The 20,695-nt window shown below is 47.0% G+C and overlaps 3 protein-coding genes across 3 annotated transcripts; 2 read left to right on the top strand and 1 right to left on the bottom strand.

Annotated features, from left to right (window-relative positions):
- Positions 1–473: 473 nt before the first annotated feature.
- Positions 474–4,237, bottom strand: LOC100383586 (putative DUF231 domain containing family protein). Its single transcript, NM_001176234.1, has 4 exons — positions 3,532–4,237; positions 2,077–2,472; positions 1,553–1,711; positions 474–1,273 (listed from the first exon to the last, which is right to left on the bottom strand). Exons 1-4 carry the CDS (start codon positions 4,026–4,028, stop codon positions 862–864), a joined length of 1,464 nt encoding a protein of 487 aa, NP_001169705.1. The 5' UTR covers positions 4,029–4,237; the 3' UTR covers positions 474–861.
- A 2,487-nt stretch (positions 4,238–6,724) lies between these two features.
- On the top strand, positions 6,725–12,230 carry LOC100272741 (Cation/calcium exchanger 5). Its single transcript, NM_001147194.1, has 2 exons — positions 6,725–7,561; positions 11,300–12,230. The coding sequence occupies exons 1-2, from the start codon at positions 6,842–6,844 to the stop codon at positions 12,062–12,064; spliced, it is 1,485 nt and encodes a 494-aa protein (NP_001140666.1). The 5' UTR covers positions 6,725–6,841; the 3' UTR covers positions 12,065–12,230.
- A 6,198-nt stretch (positions 12,231–18,428) lies between these two features.
- LOC100502283 (aluminum-induced protein homolog1) lies at positions 18,429–20,695 on the top strand. Its single transcript, NM_001196760.1, has 5 exons — positions 18,429–18,722; positions 19,540–19,783; positions 19,876–19,996; positions 20,152–20,261; positions 20,369–20,695. The coding sequence occupies exons 1-5, from the start codon at positions 18,520–18,522 to the stop codon at positions 20,405–20,407; spliced, it is 717 nt and encodes a 238-aa protein (NP_001183689.1). The 5' UTR covers positions 18,429–18,519; the 3' UTR covers positions 20,408–20,695.

The raw sequence follows: 20,695 nt of genomic DNA, 5'->3' as shown, positions 1-20,695 counted from the left end.
ATTTCTGTTCTGATCGATCCAATTGTGAGAAAGGTTATCAATATTTCGACATGCTTTGACTCTCAAAAAAGGTTAACAATATTTCGATATTCTTTTGACTCTCAAAAAGTTAAATTAACATACTACAATATAGGAACAAAAGAATAACTTATGATTAAGACAGTCACCATTTTGATATTGTCATCGCTGAGCTCCAGTGTAGTGCTGATAGACTGACAGCACGAAGCGATCCTGTATCAATGTGATTGTGACAAATCTGACGTTCTGTAACTTTATGTTGCAAATGCAAACTATGAATTTTGCAACAAATTATTCGTCGTGACTCAGAGCCTCCTTAGTTCTGTTACCAGTCCTGCTACCGGGTTTCAGCTAAAGATGATAGATGACAACTTCAATTGGCAGCTCATTGACGGACAAACATAAGTCATCAGGCACGCACAAAATGAGATCACGAGCATGTAAGTCCAGACGCTGAGCAACAATTGTACAGCTTAGAAATTATTGAATCACATGAACATGCACCTCGTAACTGCTGTGAGGTCTCAGTTAAAACCACCCCCCCACTTCCGCAGCTACATATTTACACCATTCGCTGTAGTAACCCTAGCTAGCTAGGTACACTGCCAATGCCAATTCCACGAGCCATACAATTTGCCTCCACCACACAAAGCTATACTACCACTGGCCTCTAGCTCAGCGATTCACTAACCTCACCATATGCAAACACAGCACACAACAGGGCGGTACGCAGCTTCCTGCAAACAACACCCATGGTCCAAAATTGTGTTTCGCCACTCTGGCATCCTATACTAACTGGTGTGTCCCAACCCATCGCCCAGGATGGCTATGAAGCTCGTTTTGTCATGATGGTCGGCTGAAGACATCTCCATCTCCCTCTTCAGTGTTGGGTGTCCTAGCGCCAGCAAGGGAAGCATTCTGACCCATCTTCTTATGCCTCCTCATGACAAGGGCGTAGAGAAGCTCGTTCCAGGCATCAGGGACTCCGGGCAGGCACCAGTGGCTGCAATCCTGTTTGTAGCGGGGCACAGGTCCTGAGGGGCTCAGGTATACTGAGAGGTGGCCGTCTTTTCTCTGCGCCGTCATTCTCGTCACGTTAAGCAGGTCTAATCCAGCCAGCTTGGATCTGAGGTTGCTCCCTAGGAAATCGTCCACGGGCTGAAGCAAGTCGGCCCATTCGTCCAGGGACTTCACTGGCATCACATCTGGAAGAGTTTCTAAGTGGCAGCTCCCACCGGTCTTCCAGTCACCACCTCTGCAAACCATATACAGATTGCTCTGGTTAGAGAGGCGACTTAACATATCACTAAAAGCATATCTTGCTCATGTATATCCATGGATTTTTTTTTCAATAGAACGAAGAGATAAAGGCATGCAATGTTCAAGGCTTCAATCACTTTTTGCAATAAGATGATTAAGTTTAGAACATATATCAATGATCTCGAACATTGTCAAATAATTATAAAAAGCAAACAGATGAGGGCGTAGAGAAGATGAGGGGAGTGATCACTAGTAAGTCGGTGATTACACATACCTGAAATGCACAGGAGCATATGTGCGGTAGATGACATGAGTCTTGCTTGGGTTAACTTCTTTGCGAAGCCAATCGGACAATGTCTGTATCGATCTTCTGTAAGCATCTGCAACATTCATGCCCATTTTGACCTCATCTCCTACTTGAAAGTAGGCACCCCTGATAGAGTAAAAAACAGAACAGCAAGTCAGCAAAGTAGCTTCAAATGGTCATAGCATTCAACTGCAGTGATCAGAAAACCGTAACACCAGCCAGCATTCCATGTTCTCAGTAAATTCAGGATCAAGTAACCTTCTCCAAGTGCTAACAGAAAATCATATATATGGATATATGTCATGGCCTGATAGATGTGGATAACTATACACTGAATCTTTTACGAAATGAGAATTGATTTCCTTGAACATGGCGATCACATTTCAACTAATCAAAACAATATCGCAGAAGAACTTGAAAGCATATAGTTGTCTATGACAGAAGAACTAGCTGAATGTAAAATCGGTGTGATACCAGGAAGTTATGCTTACCCTCTGATTGTTTTCTCATTGTTCCACCAATGCCCAGTGTTGAAGATCAATACATCAGCATCCTTCCACTTGCCGCGGTCAGACATCCAATCCATTGCATCCACTCGAATACTGTACCTAACAATCTCAGGGGCTCCTGCTGGCGCACGGCCTTGAAGGACTATAAAAGGGGATCTGTAGTATTCCACCGTGCAATTGTAGTCACTAAAGTTGAAAATCAAGAAACCCATGTGCTTTGTGATGGGACTCCCATTAACTTCATAGATAGAGCTCTTGTTATGAACAGCGCTAGAGAGCATGCAAAGTAGAGACTCCCATTGGTTCCTTCCAATTGAATCACCGACAAAAACCACTCTTTTGTTCCGTAGCTTCTCCAGCATGCCTTTGGCATCAAATCTAACAAATCAAAGGAATAATACGACCGAGTCAGAGAAAAAGATTAACGATTATGCTAGAGTGGTAATGTGGATCTTCCAGATTGGTCTTCAGTTATAAATCAAAAGAAATTGAGGATAGGCAGCTGTTCGTCTTCTGAAAATGCTGTAAATTGCCCACCAAGATTAAATTCTCTATCACGGTCAGTAGGTATAATTCTCAGTTTCAGAACACCCTAAACATGTAAAACGGTCCAACTAAATGTCACAATCAGCAGTGCAAACTGAAAGCATGCCCATGCCCAAATAAGGGTAACAGACACAAAACAGCGGGTATAATATGTTGCGAGATAGCTATTCCTGGAGAAAGACGATTCAACATCTCTAGCACTGTTGATCGCACCACGCAACAAACACCACCAATTGGTAGCCCGTGAATGCAGTAGTACAGTTGTAGATTTGGCGTTAGATTTTGGGTTCATTTGCTAGCACTAAGGTACATAAGCAACAAACTGCTGTGCCATCAGAACCCACAAATATGGGTTATACGGAACAATGACTGGTCACGGAAGAGCATGAAGAGACCACCCTCCCACCGCAGGTTGCAAGATGGAAACAGCATGGCACGCTGGGTAGCAAGATTGGAAACCCGACGCCTAGGAGTCCCAACGCGAGGTGGTGGTCTAGACTAGAGCGTCCTAATCATCTAATTTAAGTTCCACAACGCGCATTAAAGCACAAAGCGTCATTGTCTAGGACTTGTTTCTTAGACGTCGAAAAAGTCTGGAGCAGTAGTGTCAAATTTAGACCAGTCCAAGATCGAACAAACACAGCTCGGGACGTTGGAAGTCGGAAGTAGCAGCGCCAAATCTAGACCGGTTCGAGATTCAACCAACCGACCAAAAATTAAAAAAAATGCACGGAGATAGATAGATAGTAGTACGCCCGCGCACGCTTCTTTCGCTCTGACAAGGTTAGCAAACCAGAAATCTCCAGATCCTGGAGATGGCGGGGCACGGGACGGCTGAGGTGAGGTGAGGAGAGGAAGGCAGCAGGGGAGAATCGAAGCGAGGAAACGAACCGGGGGAGATGGCAGCGCGACGGCTGCCAGCGCCACTTGGTGTAGGACGCGTCGGGTCGGCCGTTCTCGGCGCAGCGGAAGCCGACGTCGAGGAACGGGCAGTCGCTGGAGTGGTAGAGCGGGTACCCGCCGCCGGCGCCGGCGCCGGCCCAGACCCACTCCCCGTCGAACAGGTCGCACTCCTCCTCCTCCTCGTCGTCGGCGGCGGCGGCGGCCTCACCGCCGCCACCACTCCCCGCCGCCGCAGCACGAGGCGCGGAGACGGGCCGGTGGTCCGCGTCCGCGTCCGCCGATGCCGCGATGGAGACCCCGCCGGCCCACAGCCTCCCGTGCGCGGCCACCAGCGCGGCGGCCGAGCAGCGGAGCGAGGCGGCGCCGAGGAGGAGGAGCAGCAGCAGCAGCAGCGCCGCGGCGGCCAGCCACGCCAGCTCGGCCTTCTCCAGCCGCCGCTTGGCCGCCCGCCGCAGCAGGCGCTTCACGGGCGAGCCCAGCAGCATTGCCGCCGCCTGCCTGCCTGCCTGGCTCCGGGGACGAAGCGGCCGGTAACTGAAATCCCGCGGGAGCGCCCGTGGCAGGAGGCGCGTCGGCAACTGGCGTGCCGTGCCCACTGGGTGGTCCGAGGAGACGAGACGATAGGAGAGCGGTGCGGGACCGTGTTGCAAACTTGCAATGACCGGGACCGGGACCGGGACCTGCCGGTACGGACTGCTGCGGGGAAGTAGACGGTGGCCGCCAGGATTTATGATTGGAAGAAGTGGGGCAAGCGAAACGGTTGCTGACTTGCTGCTTCGCTTCCTTCGGTAATAGTTGCTCGAATATTTGTATAGTTTAATTTATTTAAATAACATATTTATTTAGACATGGTTATGTTTTTATTTTTCAATTAACAGCATATACATGTCTGTAATATCGTAAATATTTGTCGTTTACTAGTTTATTTTTTAACGAAACGGTGACAAATAAAAAAGAACAAAAAGAGTATGGCAGAAATAGACATGTGTCTCGGTGATTAAGGGGTTCGGCTGCAATCTTAGCGACGTGAGTTCAATTTCTAGTTCTACGCACGATAAAACTCACACTTAAATATAGTAGAGAACGAGATGTATAAAATTTAAACAACGACAAGGGTGTGTTTCAGTCGGTGGTGACTTGTGAGATACTACATCACCAATGCAAGTTCGATTAGTTAGTTAGTTAGTTAGTTAGTTATATGAGTTATGTGGTTTGGGGGGAGGCAAGTAACGAATGACGAACTGGGAAGATGATTGCGCGATAACAAAGAAGCAAAAAAACGGGTGCAAGGCAAGAAAGGAATGATGAGAAGGTTAGGATCGGATCGAGTAGTACGCAAGCCAAGCAAAGCAAAGCAAAGCAAACCACCGACCCGATCGCGCGCTGCTGCCACGACGATGCCGTCTCGTCCAGGCGTACGCTGGCGCCTCATGCGCCACTGATGGCGACGGCCGGAATGTGATCGGAGATCCCCTGGGATCCCTGCTCAAGTGCTCAGTGCTGCACCGCCGTTGCTGAGCCACGGTGGTCGTCGTGGTTTATTAGTGGTGGTGCCTGCACTTACCAGTTGCCTTTCCGTTGCGAGTGGGGATGGACAACGACCCTTTCTCTTTCTTTTCGCCATCGGCAGTGGGTATGGCCGTGTGGGTGGGCTATGAATGCGGCCGTGCCGGCAATGCGAGGCCAGTCGTCTCATTTTTCATTCTCTTCCAAAAAGAGCACTCCAACGAAGAAACGAAACGAGAAAAAAAAGGAAAGTACTCTACTACTCATTGTGGTTCTATTTGCCTTTGTTTTAGGCCCTTAGTCTCTAAATTATCAAACGGTAGAACTAAAATAGAGACTAATCTATTTTAGTCTATACTCTCTAGTCCCCTAAGTGGTGACTAAAATGGACTAAATCATATAAATCCTACCTTTTACCCCTCCTTTATTTCAGTTTCACTAATAGCGAGAAAATGCTTAAGAGTATTTTGGTCCTCTTATAATTTATTTAATACGTTTTGAATATTTTTAGTCTCTATAACCAAACAGGATATGGACTAAACTTTAGTCTTCAAACTAAACTTTAGTATCTGAACTAAAATAACCAAACGGGCCCTTAGTCTCTTTTAGTCCCTAATTTACTAAACACAAGGACTTAAGGTCCCTCAAGTAGTGGCTAAAGAGGACTAAGGGTCCATTTAGTTCCTTTAGTCGAGGGACTAAAATTTAGTTAGGAGACTAAGTTTAGTCACTACCCTGTTTGTTTCTGTAGACTAAAAGTACTCAAAACGCATTAAATAAATCATAAGATGACTAAAATATCACTTAGCATTTTTTCGCCATTAGAATAATTGAAATAAAGAATGAACAAAAAATATGGTTTAGTCTATTTTAATCACCTATCGAGGGACTAGAGACTAAAACAGTTTAGTCTTTGTTTTAGTCACACTATTTGGTAATTTAGGAACTAAACGAGACTAAAATGGAGGGAATCATTTTTAGTCTACTATTTGTTATTTTAGGAACTAAATGAGACTAAAATGAAGGATTTAATCCCTTAAACCAAACTAGACCTAAACTAGACTTTTTTTTCCTTTGCTATCCTTATCCTTGCCTCACGTCCGCTGCTTCAGTTGGCAGGATGCTGCGATATATTATAGGGCTATTCGAGTCTTTAGGCACTACATTTAATATTTAGTCCTGATAACCAAAACAGATAGAGACTAAAGTTTAGTCCTATAACTAATTAGAATCAAACAGAACCTTAGTGTTTGGGGTAACTATAATCCTAACCGGATGATATACATCTAGGAATGATAATGGATCATGATCTAAATTTACATAAAACTGCACAAACAAACTCGCTCTTTTGTTGAGATAAAACGTAAAAAAGGAAACATCATATCTAAAATAATGACAGGACCAAGACGTCATTGTTGTTATACTACCAGAGAAATAGGCAAAGTGGCCCGATCCAACGGCCTCGGGACGCCATTACCTTCCGGCCCAAACGGGCCCAAGGTGCAACCAGACCAGCCGCTCCTGGGCCAGACGGTTCCAGCTTCCGTCAAACTAAAAAGGGCCCCACATACCTTAATTGCGCTAGGACCTGCGCGGGACCCGCCGCCGCCGCCGAGGTCGGCAGGCGTCCACTCCGCCCGCCCGTGGGCTGCGTGTGTCCTATCGGCGTCCGTGCCGCTCCCACTCATCACTCTGGCTGCCCGCTAGCTGGCTGCCATCCCTCACCGTCCCTCCCCCCTCCCTCCGCCAGATTCCCTCTCCTCGCGCGCGGCATTCCGGAACGGCGCATGGCATGGCCACCCCGGGGGCCACCTGCGCCATCTCCTCCGCGCTGGCCCGCCCGCCGGCGCTCCTCGACTACGCCGCCATCCACGCGTGCCTGCTCCGCGGCGACGCGCGGCGCTCCCTCCCGCTCCTCGCGCTGCTCCTCCTCCTCCACTTCCGCCTCCTCGCCGCCGCGGCCTCGGCGCGCTTCACCCCGGCGGTGTCCCGCCTCGCCGCGCGCCTGCGGCTGTCGCCGTCGATGGCAGCCGTCACGCTTCTCGCTCTCGGCAACGGCGCGCCCGACGCGTTCGCGTCCGCCGCGGCGCTCGGGGGGCCCCGGGGCATGCCCAGGGCCGGGCTCGCCGCCGTGCTCTCCGCGGGCGCCTTCGTCTCCGCTTTCGTCGTCGGGGCCGTCGCGCTCGTCGCCGCACCCTTCGCCGTCCCGCCGCCGTCGTTCGCGCGCGACGTCTTCTTCTACCTCCTCGCCGCGTCCGCGCTGTTCTACGTCTACCTCAGCGCCGAGATCTTCCTCTGGCAGGCCGTCGGGTTCGTGCTCTTCTATGCCTTCTTCGTGGGGCTAGTCTTCTACATGGATTTGGGGAGCGCGGACGGGAAGAAGGCGGTCAGCGCCGCGGCAGCTGACCTGGAGATGGTGAGTGGCAGTGACCGTGTGGCGGTGGACCTGCCGATCACAGTGGAGGATCACAGGCAACAACGACGACCCGCTTGGTGTGCGTTGCTCTGGAAGGTATGCATTCAACAACTCAAATTGTTAATGGCCAATGTGCTAGTACTTGACGGAGACATCAATCCTAGTCTGTTTGATGGTGTCTGCAGAATCAACACTCTCGCCTGAAAATGCTGAATGTTATGGGTTTTTTAATCGGCAAATCTCATACTTTCGTTGACTTTGGCCCCCTTTTGCTGGACTACGTTTGACTTTGGGTTTTAACATTACTGTCTGGATTCAAATGTGAAACAGATGATCAAACAGATAACCCTTAGGCGTTTGTTTCGTTGCAATTGAATTCCATTCTAATAATTATAATTTAGACATAAACTACTTAAGTTAATATATTTGTATATTATCCTAAATTATATGAGAGAGATAATTATACATTACACTTATGCTATAGACAAGTAAGTAGAAGAGTGTGCTATAAGTTGTATATTAGAAAATTAGCATGTAAATCTATACAATCAATTTCTATCTGTCACCCCATGAATTTAAGATAGGCTTATGTATAAACTTTGGAAAGTGGTGGAACGTCTCATTCTTAAAAAAATAGGCTACTCAATTAGTTAGATTCCAATTCCTCAAAATAAAGGGAAACAAACGGGGGTTTAGGAAATATTTAAGAAAAAGAATTCAGAAGTCTGTAACAGTTTCTGACTTTATAATTTATAGATTGTTATGTTAACCCCTGAGATAAGCAATCGTTGATTGTTTAGTCATAAGTCCACAGCAAACTCAGTAATGTTGTCTTCAACAGCCTTTCTATCACATATTATACCTTACCTCATATTTCAAACTCTACTCTGAAAACAATGTAATATACATTACAAAACAATATTTTGCACGACCATATGTACGGTCTGTTGGAGACAGCCTAGGGCTGCTGAACTAACCGGAATAAGGATAGTGACTCAACTCTCTTAGGATCCAATACATGTTCTTACAAGTTACAAACCTAGTAAGCCAAGCACCCACCTGATCAATCAAGCTTACGGGTGCACTAACATTGCCAATATCAGCTATAACACAAACAAGCGAATGCCCAAACATCCTTGCTGATATTTTGGATATTTGCTAGCAGCTAGCTCATAGTGCTTTATAAACATACGAGCGATTTTCCAACCCTCGCATGTTAGATTAGATGTTCGGTTTTAGTATGTTTCAGAATTGAGTTGTCTATTGTGTGCTCCTCCCTTTTGTTCTTATTTTTAAACGAATGTCGCAGGAGAGCTGCCAGTTGTATTAAAAAGATGGGTAGCCCAGATGGGCAAAGATCTGTACAAGGCCTCTTGCAGAAAAAACTTCTATGAGTGAGCCGAAACAATGAACTCAACAAAACTAGGGTGCTTAGACAGAGGTCAAGCTTAGAAGCATAAAAGCGACTAGTGATTGTCAGTTGTCACCTGCTTGGACTGGAGAGGGGTCGACCGTGGTTAACTTAACTCTACCCGAGAGGGGGCGGGAGGAGGGGGGGTGGCGGCTACGATAAGAGAGAAGACAGTGGTGTGTTGCATGTCTGAACAGTAAGGGAAATGAGGGGCAAGAATGCAGAGGCGAATTACCCAAATTATGCTCAATTTCTCATTCATAAACTCCTCTATTTATTCTTTATAGATGGGAGAATCCAATCCAATTAAACTCAAATTTACTAAACCTAAATCTTGACACAGGGCCCAAGTTTTTGTTATTGCAAATGGCAAGAGCTCTTCCTTTCAATTAAGAAAAGAATTTTAAGTACAGGGTGGGCAATGGCCCAACCGCCCAACAGAAAGCCAGCTCCAAGCATGCTGGGATGATTTTGAGACACCACTAATTGAAAAACTAAAGTGTCCTTTGGGTACCGTAGGTTGCAAACAATGTGCCCTTTTACGAAGATCCATGTTTTCTTTTATCCTTTCTGCAACTTGGAGGGCTGTGGACTATCCTGCGGTTGCGCTCTTTCCATGGGTTCTACGTGGTGTAGATGGCGAGGCCGCTGAAGGCTCACTTGTGTTCTTTCAGAACCAATACATCCCTCCCCTTCTATTTCCCCTCTTGCAGTAATATGTTTTGCTGACCATTACACCTCTCCCTGCCTAGTGAAGCAGTTCGTCCTTGAAATGCAGTAATGGGGTTGAGTTCAGCATCCCTTTGTTGTTGATACTATCCAGTAGGAAGTAGGATGGTCAGGTTAATCACATCCTATCCAGAATATTGGCCTCCCATGTCTCCAGAATTTCGTTGTTGAGTTTGTGAAATCCCAAATGATTGGCCCTAGAGAACTTACCCAGTTTACTCCCAGTATGATATCATATCATCCAAGTGACCAAGTGGTATACTATAACAGTCAATAGCGAATTGCTCTGGCCCAATTGATATTTGTAAGTTGTGGCATGATCTGACGTTGGATATTTGATTCCCATTTAGTACCCTGGTGCTGGTATTGTCTGGAGCAGTAGATCTATTGAGGTATTTGCGTTGATGTAATTGTGTGTAGATCCAGTTCAATAATGCCAACAGGGAGTGCCCATTCACACAGATTTCCAGTTTATAGTTTGGCTAGTACTGATTCTTGTTGCAACATGTAGCGAAACCTGAGTCTGTGTGTCTCCTGAGGCAGTAACCATGGTGGCATGGTGTCAAGCTTATGGCGCCTTGCATACTTCTGTGACAAGGAGATTGCTGCCTCCAAGTGTGATGGTTCTATTGGTGGGAGATAGGTTGTGTAGGTTGTAGGGGAAGGGGGTAGGAGGACAAGGTACGGGAAGGCGACAGCAGCCCGCCTCCTGTGCTCGACCAGTCCTGGCCTTTCTCTGGGCCTCTGGGTCCATCACTCCCGGGTCGTTTGGACCCTTGAGTTTCTGATAAACATCCCAGCGAGTTCTTTCCTGTCAGAGGTCCGAACGTTTGTCGATGATAGAGAAAACATTGGGCCATCATTTTGTGCTCTCATCCGTTTCTAAGCACATAAACCATGTCAAGGCTCGACCTGTCAAGTGGAAGGATGTTAATAGCATCTTGTCTTTTTTCTGGTGTTATCTGAGATAGGATGAACGCTTCACATTTGTATAGCCAAGGCAAGGGATCGTCCACTCCATCATGTTCTGAAAACAATGATTTATAAGAATTCTGATCACCCTTGTGTTTACATTGGTGCCCAATTCTCTGGTGTGGAATCTGTTTTTTCCTTCCATCCACCAGAGGCTGTTTCACTTTCCACCATTGCTGATCTATCAGAATTGGTTCCTCTTATACGCTGTTCCCCTTTTCGGGTGTGGAACATAGATCAGAGACAGTAGTTGCATCTGTTATTTGATCCCTTTCATCCAATTAGCCCATGTGCTGTACAGATCCCAATTGGATTCCATTGTGATGGAAGAAAGCTGGTTCTGAATACCATTTGTCACATGCTTCGACTAGAGAGGGGGTCGGCCAGGGTTATCCCTAGGCTAGAGAGTGAAGAAAGAGAATCATGGTTATCCCTAGACTAGAGAGGGGGGGCAAGAGAGAAGATTGTGGTGTGTCGACAAGGAGATTTTGCTGTGCCTCTCTGGCACTTCACGAAGCTTTAACAAGGGTATAGATTAGCACTGATCAACTTGGCCAAAGTTTTTTTTTTCATTCACTAGGAGTGAGCGGGGAGAATCATGTATTACGCAATAACAATATATAATATATCACACTGCACCACTTTACAGATACTCAGTTTGTTTGAGAACATTTTCCCCTCTCATTCTCTCTGACTGATCTAAGTACATCTACCTCTGGCAGGTAACAGAAGTTTGGGAGTGGCCCATCGCACTCGTTCTGAAGCTCACAATACCATCAACCCTTCCTTCCGAGTGGAGCAAAGTTTACATCAGCGCAAACATCGGCCTGTGCCCTCTCCTAATCCTGTACTCCTTCAGCTCGTTCATCCCTCTAGACACCCGAATAGTGTTCCTCCTCCCGCAAGTCCGCTTCCCTCTATGGTCCGTCGTGCTCTTCGCCAGCCTGTGCCTAGCCCTCTCCCACTACCTCCTCGAGAAAGAAGCCCCAGAGACAGAGACCATCGCAAGCACCATCATCTCCTTCATCATGAGCGTCTTCTGGATCTCGACCACGGCCGGAGAGCTCCTGAGCTGCCTCGCCGCGGTCGGAGCCATCATGGACTTCCCTCCCGCCATTCTCGGCATGACGGTCCTGGCGTGGGGGAACTCCGTGGGCGACCTCGTCGCGGACGTGGCGCTGGCCAGGGCTGGGCAGCCTACGATCGCCGTCGCCGGCTGCTTCGCTGGCCCCATGTTCAACATGCTGGTCGGGCTGGGAACCGCCCTTGTGGTACAGACGGCGAGGGTGTATCCCGGAGCTTTTGTGCTCGAGTTCCATGTTGGGATCGTCGTCGCGTTTGTGTTCCTGCTCCTGAGCCTGATGGGCACCCTGTTGGTGGTCACCTGGGCTAGGTTTCGGGTGCCCAGGTTCTGGGGATACTGCCTTATGGGCATGTACATCTTGTTCACCGTAGTCAGTATTGCCATCGCCAGTTATTCAGGATGATATGTCATCCCTTTTTTTGTGAAGATAGCCGGCCGCTGATAGATTGTGGTATATAGTTAGCATGCGCAATCTGTCTGTCTGGTTCAATGCCTACGTTTGCTGATTTTGGCGGTGCCGGTGTGGCACGCGGAATTTAATGTGATATTTAATTTGCTGCCGCATTTACAAACGACGACGAGTGCTCAGATGTCAGCTTTGGGTGGGTTTCTACATTTTTTTTGCCACGGCAGCACACGTCAAAGCTTGCCGCTTTTGGGACGTTTTGCTGGCGTGGCAAGCCCAATTCATGCGTGAAATCTTGTAATCCTAGACATGGCTTATCGTACTAACCAAACACAAAATTCACACATACAAGATACAATTGCCTAAAGACCAAATACGTCTACCAGATAGTTCTACATATGCAGGAATCAAACTGGTCCTGGAATAAAGCTATGATGCGCATGTCTCTGACACTATCCCTTGTTCTGTCCTGAAATTTGAAAATATCTAGGATGCATTCTTATTCCAGAACCAACTGAACTGAGTATCTTATATAACCACACGGGTTGACGAAACAGATTCCAAGGAAGAACAATCTGCAGTGGCACTATGGCAACGTCCTCGAAGATGCCAAGTCGTCCAAGCACTTAGTAGATGGGGGGGCCAGCAGCCGAAGAAGACAGTCCTTGCCTTGATCACCCCTGCTTGATTCCTCTGCAGCGCACCTGGACCACTGATTAAGCTTCAAGAGCACGACGCCACGACCCGGCCGGGGAGGGAGGGAGAAGCTAAACCAGAAGAATTCAGAAAGGCCACACCACCACATGGGGCTAGATTCTCCCTGCCACTCACTCACCCAGTCCACGGGTCACGCACACCAACACCAGCAGCAAAAAAAAAAAAAAAACCCGGAAATCTGTGGGTCGTTGTCTTATCCCATATCCAGATGCTGTGGGCGCCCATCGGTTTCTGAGTAGGAAAAGCCCTCTCCACCAGCTTCGTAGATTATTTGGTTTGGATTTAACGTCCCAGCACTTTACAAATCTCAGACACAAGGTCGTCTCATATTTAATATTCATAGAGTGGGAGTATAGGAATTGATTTTACATGTTGTCAATCTATGTTTCTACTCTACAATTTATAACGCAACTTTCAGCCCACTCTTCTGTAGTAGAGATGTGGTAGAAATATATCACATAAATATCCAACAACTGTAGTATACAAATATATTCCGCGTAGAATCATATTAGCTGAGCCGACTCACATCTCAAGTAGGATAATTAGAGTGGAGTTAGATTCGAAGGATCCAAACGCGACGCCTTACGTAACGTAGCCCGACTTTTTATTTTGCATTGTCATTTGTCAACAATCCAAGGATGCGTACAGAACAAGTAAGGATTCTGCTACGGCATCTCTCCAACAACAGACAACTACACGTAAGATTTCAGACTCCAAGTCTCTCTTTTTTCTTTACATGTATCCGCTTGCCTGTTCTCGAAAACTGCCGTGTCACCCACTACATGGCTGAATATATTTTATTAATCGGGGCCTTGGTTTTAAAATCTGCTAGTTTTTTTTTTTTTACTTGTTGCTCCACTGCGTCCGACACGCTCACTTGGCAGTTGGCACCCATAGGCGATAGAGAGCGCCGCCCGCGGATCAGGAAAATGTGGCGGCCGATAGTGACGGGGTAGGCGACGGAGATAGAAAGAATGGTTGTTTAGATTGATTCTATATAGGACGGACGGGGTGGAGCGTGATTCTAGAAATAGAAAATTATGTTTAAATGTTAAATTATTTTGTTTAAAATGTTAAATTATTTAATTTTCTAAAATCTCTCGGACGTGAGCTTTTCTATCACATTTGGCTCCGGAGCCAAACGCTTTATGTATATGTTGCAATCTATTGTGTAGTACTCAGTGGCAACAGGAGAAAGACAGGGACAGTTCTTTATTGTAGTGTAGTGAAGTATATATACAAGAGTTTCTAAGGAGTGTGTCTCTTAGAAAATAACTGTCACTATGACACATGGATGGATTAGATCATATGTACAAAATGTTTTGTAACAGTATGCATATTTTAGCTGGACTTGGAGTTTTAAGAAGATCTACTGGTTTAATTTATTACTTGTTCCTCCACCGTCCGACACGCCCACGTGGCAGGCTGGCAGTGACAGGGAGGGCCTGGGGATCAGAAAAATTTGGCGACCGATGGCGACGGGATAAATATATGCTAGTACTCTCCTTTATCGTGCGTGCCACGTCGTCGCGTGGATTTCTTGCCACAAGCGTCGAGCGGCACGACTCCTCGCTCGTTCGTCGCCGCAGGAATATCTTTCGGGGTCCTTTTTATTTATTTTATTTTGTTTCCGTCGCCAATGATCGTGGAGACGGACGGAACACGGCACCACTCCATGCTCTAGCATATTACTGGTTTTTTGTTTTGTTTTGTTTTGTTTGTTGGATAATGTTCGTAGGCAGGTAGAGGAAGAGACTTGTGCGAGCCAGTGCAGCCAACGGGACGGGACGGGATGGGGACACACGACGATGACGACACGTCCGTTTCGATCACGTACGCAATATTGTTAAGCTATGTCTAGTCTACTGTATCTTTTCACAATATTTCCATATCATATAAAATATATAAACTACAACTACAAGATATTATAGATTGTTTTTTAACCCTCTATAAAAACATTAAATACTACTCAATCCATCACAAAATAGTATTCAGTTTAGCCCTAAATTTTTATGTCTACATTCATCTCTCTCTCTCTCTCTCTCTCTCTCTCTCTCTCTCTATATATATATATATATATATATATATATATATATATATATATATATATATATATATATATATATATATATATATATATATATATATATATATATATATATATATATATATATATATATATATATATATATATATATAGACACACGTACAAAATGCATAGATCAATTATTGTATAGATTCATTAAAATGTTTAAAAAGAATTTTAATTTGAGACAAAGGGAGTATGAGATTATGAGAGGTGGCTCACAAAGATGGCTCAAGGTTCAATGTCTAAGATCTCATGCCCAAGTAGTATCTCCCCTTAAGACCCTGTCCAATAGTTCACCCATATGGCCATCCAACAAAATATTGTTTTGTACTTTAGACTACAATATTTCTAAAGTGAAGTTTGAATATGGATATGGAAATGGATAAGCTGTATGGAATAACCTATCTTTTTTTTCTTACCTCTCTTGTTGTCGAGGTTAAAAATCCCATGCCCGCAGAGTAATCTAGTGCCAGTAGCACAAGATGTCGAAGACCAGTGCCAGTAGCACAAGATGTCGAAGACCGTGGAGTAGGATGATTCTACCCGAACCAACTTAGCCTCTTGTGTTCTACTTGTACACCATCCGAGCCTTAAAACGCACCACACAAATTTACATATAAAATGCTTATATAGACTATATTAAAAAGAATATGTTACTTTGGATTCGGGAGGAATAAGCTTAGCATGTATGATGGGATAATATATGGTTTACGTGAGGGGAATGAAATTGGGGGAAGGAAAAAAAAATAGAGAGAAGAGGGAGCGTGTGTGCGTGGGCGTCTAGTGGACTGGAGCATCCTGGAGCGCAGCGCCGGACATCCCGAAACAGTGGCCGGTCGATGGACGGACGGGCCAGCCGCCAGCGCGACTGCGGCGTACGTGTGGCGTGGGATTCCCGTCTCATGTTTTATCCCCCCCCCCCACCCACCCACCCATATCTATACTACCTATTAAGACTCTAAGGGGTAGGCTGCCCCATTCCTAGTTCTGCCTAGAGATGTCAATGAGTAATTCCCCATCAGGTTATAGCATCCCAGACCCATCCCCATCATGTTTGATACATCCTCATACCCATACCCATACCCATCATGGGTATAAAACTCATCCCATACCCATCCCCATTCGGGTTTCGGGTCCCCGATGGGTCCCCATCCACAATTAAGGAATAACTAGGTACTAACATCTAGCACAAACTATCCAGATTTCATACATCACCACATCGGCAAGCACTCATCCATGAACCATTATCCATTCATCCATCTGTCAGAAAAGAAATCAGTACTTGGGACCAATATAAGAAATGGAGTCTAACGGGTTTGATGGCCGACTCGGCCTCAACTCATTCATATAAACAGGACAGGTGTACGCGTATGAAATACCCATGGGTAATCGGGTTGGGATTATTGCTTCCCAAACCCATACCCGTTTACCCAATGGGTGGAGATTTTGTCCCATATCCATACCCATGGGGACAATTTTTGTCCCATACCCGTACCCTAATAGGGGAATTCCCCATGGGTTATCGGGTATCGGGTCCCCATTGACATCTCTAGTTCTGTCTGTGTTTTCATTCCCATTCCCAACTGTGTCCTGACCCGTTTCCCATTCCCAATTGTGTCCCTCCCCGCACTGTCTTTCTCATTTCCTCTCCCCGCAAAGCTCATTCCCATTCCCACGTGCATCCCCACGCCTAGCTAAAATTAAATTAAAAAAACACAAATGTGGCCCTAATGGGATTCGAACCCGCGACCTCTCAAGTAAATATGCTCGTAGCTACCACTACACCACATGTGTGTTTATGTTAATATTTGTTACAGTAAAAATATCTACTACATCTTTCCCAAAGCCCACCTGCTACCCTTACACAATGTGTATTAGTAGATAATTATCAACGAGATTCCCGAATTATATTTTTGGATTGAGAGAGTAGTATTTAAAGAAGAGCCTTGCATGCAACTTCTTTTGTTTGAATAAGTTTTCAACTTAAATTCCTTTTTTATATGTGTGACATTTATTCTCCGTAATATTTTGTCCATGGATCTGACTTGTGAGTCATTTTTATAAACTAACGCCAAAGATGAATCCATGTTTCTTACTTGGAAACCCCGAACAAACACCACTGGCAGGAGGCGCTCGCGTTGGCGTCGCTCATCGACGATGAGAAGAAGCTTGGCAACTGCCAGTTCGACCTCTGGAAGCAGTCCTACTTGGCCGCATGCGTCGCTATGTTCGGCAAGCTCCGGCGCAGCCGTCGCTTGGACGAGGTCCAGAGCGGCTACACCGCTGTTCATATTCAAACGAGGGACCTCATAGTCGTTGCCAACGCCGGCGACTCTCGGGTTGTTCTGGGCACCGCATCCGACGACGGCGCCGTCACGCCATCTAGCTCATCATCCACCTGAAGCTCAACCGGCCACGTAAGTCGCTACTGACCGGCCATAAATTCTTGTGCGCTGGGACGACGGTTGTTGTTGATGTTGTGTGAGTGTCCTCGAACAAGATGTATGTAGAGGAGTAGCACATCTAGAGGTGCAACGGCTAGGTGTACTACCTCGCTGATGAGCCCGGGGTGCACTTCGTTTAGCAGCCCAGCCAAAAGTCATCGGTACTCGCCATGTCACGCGCGTTCGACGACTACTATATCAAAGACTGTTGAGTCATCTTAGCGACAGAGGTGACGCAGAGGAGGACCGACAACAATGACCACTTGCCATCGCCGATGTAGCTTTTGTGCTGACCTGCCTTTAATTCTCTTCGCAAACGCACACACTTGCCTTTTTATTTAAGCAAACATGTATGGTTGTGCGTGCCTGATGACTGACGATGTACGAGGGAACTTCTACCGATAGGTGTGGCACGTGCTCTCCAATGATGAGACCATGTAAATCATGGTATATATTGAAGTCTGTATGATACTGATGGTTGTAATGTAGTAGTGAAACAATTAAATTAAAATAACAAAATTTATATATGGCTAGGATCACAAATGAATTATGAAACATTTTCTTATAACAATATAAGACACATTATATATATAAGTTATCATGGTATTGTGTGTTTCCGTTGCAACACACGGGATACTCATCTAGTATATATATATATTTCTTTTGTGTGCACATTTCTTTCTCGGCAACAATCCAGAAGAAGAAAACAAACAAAAGAAAAGGCTGGGAGACCTGAGAGAAGAAGCAGCAGGAAAAGAAAAGAAAAGAAAAAAAAAGGATTGGTTTTGCCGAAAGCTAGCGCACGCACGAGTAGCAGGGACGTCTGAGTTCACGAGACCCTCACTCACGCTGGTTGCTGCTGGTTTCCACAGTAAAACCAAAAACAAAGCCGGATGGATGGATGGATGGATGACAAGAGAAGAAAAGAAAAGAAAGCTGCCGAGCGGCGACGCTGGATGCCAGCTGGGGTCCACGTCACGTCATTAGCCCGCACCTCATCTCAGCGCACCCGCACCCGCACCCGGCCGCCTTCGTCTTCGTCCCGTTCCCTCCAGTCCGGCTATATAACCCGCGCGCCCTCCCATCCGCCGCTCCATTCCGTCGTCGTCGTCAGCAGCTTCTGCTTGCTCTGGGGGGAAGGAGAGAGAGAGAGCGAGAGAGAGATCTAGTAGAGAGGCTAGCTAGGTGGTCCTCGAACGAAGATGTTGGCGGTGTTCAGCGGGCAGGTGGTGGAGGTGCCGGCGGAGCTGGTGGCGGCGGGCAGCCGGACGCCGTCGCCCAAGACGAAGGCGTCGCAGCTGGTGGGGCGCTTCCTGGCCGCCTCCGAGCCGGCCGTGTCCGTGCAGCTCGGCGACCACGGCCACCTCGCCTACTCCCACACCAACCAGGCGCTCCTCCGCCCCAGGTACGTACGTTCGTGTACGGGGCTGCATACTGCTTTGCTGCTGGCAGGCACTGCCGCCCCCTAGCTACGAGTATTATTATTATTACTTGTCGGATCTGTGTTGGATCTCGTGTGCTCAAGCAAGCCGAGACTGAGTTCTTCTAGTAGTTCTTCCTCTCGCAAGCTAAGAGCGACTGAAAAGGACACAGTTCCATTCCATCCTTCCCCTCACCTTTATTTAGCTCTTCTCGGTTTAAAATAACTAAATTTTAGTCAGTTCGGTTTATCTTACGGATCCAACCAGAGCCACCATTTTGTCTTTGGAAAAAATAGAATTCCTTAGAAGAAAAATAGAGTTTTCCCCACTACTGGATCTGGTTCTTCTCGTGTAAATTAATACGTCAGGATGTATTTATTGTCTGCATACGAAACTGAGCGTCGTCAGTTTCTAACTGACCGGATGGGATGACTCTCAGGCAGGCAGGGCACAGAGAGGAGTTGGGTTGGTGATGTGTCGCATCACATCATCACAGGGACGAGATTGGAATTAAAAGCTACGCCGATACAACGTTTGATTTGACCTTGCAATTTTTTTAGTAGTAATAATAATAAAAAAAAACACGAAATTCTGCCCACCATGACAGTTACAGGCCGCTCGGTTCGGTAGCAAGTGAGTGAGTGAGTGAGAGTGGGTGGCAGGGTGGGTGGTGGTAGTCCGTGGGCCCTGGCTCGGCACAAAGCCCACACAGATCTCGCACTAGATAGACGGGGGGAGGGGGGCCATGATTTGTGGGCCGTGATTCCTCCAACAAGGGCGTTATTATGCATGCGGCGGCAGGTCGTTCGCGGCCAAGGACGAGGTGTTCTGCCTGTTCGAGGGGGTGCTGGACAACCTGGGTCGTCTGAGCCAGCAGCACGGGCTGTCAAGCAAGGGCGCCAACGAGGTGCTCCTCGTCATCGAGGCCTACAAGACGCTGCGCGACCGCGCGCCCTACCCGGCCAGCTTCATGCTCGCCCAGCTCACCGGCTCCTACGCCTTCGTCCTCTTCGACAAGTCCACCAACTCCCTGCTAGTCGCATCCGTAAGAAGCCGGCCTGCTGCTCGTTTTCCTTTCTTTCTTCCGCAGCGCTGCATGCTGCTGACTGAGTGACTGTCTGTCTGTCTGTCTGTCAGGACCCCGAGGGCAGGGTGCCGCTCTTCTGGGGGATCACCGCCGACGGCTGCGTCGCCTTCTCCGACGACATCGACATGCTCAAAGGCTCATGCGGCAAGTCGCTCGCGCCGTTCCCGCAAGGTAGTATATATTTATATGTATCTCGTCGTCAAGCTAGCTAGCTCTCGCGCGCAACTGTGTGTCTGTGTCTGTGTGTGTGCCCTTTGCCCCCCACATCTCATCTACAATTCTACGTAGACCTTACTGCATTCTGCTGGCCGTCTAATTAATAACAGGCTGCTTCTACTCCAACGCCCTCGGAGGGCTCAAGTGCTACGAGAACCCCAAGCACAAGGTCACCGCTGTCCCCGCCGACGAAGAAGAGATCTGCGGTGCCACTTTCAAGGTACTGCTCTGCTTATTACAAAAACACAAACAAGAAGACCAGCTCAACCTAGAGACGGATCTATCTATCTATATATATATCATGCAATCTGTGATCTGTAACTGCAGGTGGTGGAAGGCTCTACTGTCCTGACGGCGCTGCACTGATCGGTCATCAGCTGGCGGAGGCGATGCGATGATGATGCAGAACTTTGTACATGCGTTGGTGGATGGTGGTGTAACATAGTGGCTGCCAACAAGTCATGCTCATGCAAACCGATGAATCTATCTCTGTATCATCGATCTCGGTTGCTTGCTAGTCCAGACTCCAGACATGGCTATATATATATAGCTGGTGCTAATAAATAGGAGTATAATCGTCATATCGATCGGTTGCGTGTGGAATGCCAATCATGTGTGTAATCTGTTGGCAAATAACAAACCTCTGTTCCTCCC

This window comes from Zea mays, chromosome 10 (assembly GCF_902167145.1).
Source record: "Zea mays cultivar B73 chromosome 10, Zm-B73-REFERENCE-NAM-5.0, whole genome shotgun sequence".
NCBI lineage: Eukaryota > Viridiplantae > Streptophyta > Magnoliopsida > Poales > Poaceae > Zea > Zea mays.
Note: the sequence above shows the minus strand (reverse complement) of the source record. Positions and strands in the feature narration are given on the sequence as shown.

What these genes read in the sequence shown, in the direction of transcription:
- LOC100383586 (NM_001176234.1), bottom strand. Translation starts at nt 4,028, where the DNA reads ATGCTGCTGGGCTCGCCCGTGAAGCGCCTGCTGCGGCGGGCGGCCAAG. An exon ending in AATGAGAAAACAATCAGAGG is followed by an intron (nt 1,712 to 2,076) that starts GTAAGCATAACT and finishes TTACTCTATCAG; the next exon opens with GGGTGCCTACTTTCAAGTAG. An exon ending in TATGCTCCTGTGCATTTCAG is followed by an intron (nt 1,274 to 1,552) that starts GTATGTGTAATC and finishes TATGGTTTGCAG; the next exon opens with AGGTGGTGACTGGAAGACCG.
- LOC100272741 (NM_001147194.1), top strand. Translation starts at nt 6,842, where the DNA reads ATGGCCACCCCGGGGGCCACCTGCGCCATCTCCTCCGCGCTGGCCCGC. An exon ending in GGTGTGCGTTGCTCTGGAAG is followed by an intron (nt 7,562 to 11,299) that starts GTATGCATTCAA and finishes TACCTCTGGCAG; the next exon opens with GTAACAGAAGTTTGGGAGTG.
- LOC100502283 (NM_001196760.1), top strand. Translation starts at nt 18,520, where the DNA reads ATGTTGGCGGTGTTCAGCGGGCAGGTGGTGGAGGTGCCGGCGGAGCTG. An exon ending in ACTCCCTGCTAGTCGCATCC is followed by an intron (nt 19,784 to 19,875) that starts GTAAGAAGCCGG and finishes TCTGTCTGTCAG; the next exon opens with GACCCCGAGGGCAGGGTGCC. An exon ending in TCTGCGGTGCCACTTTCAAG is followed by an intron (nt 20,262 to 20,368) that starts GTACTGCTCTGC and finishes CTGTAACTGCAG; the next exon opens with GTGGTGGAAGGCTCTACTGT.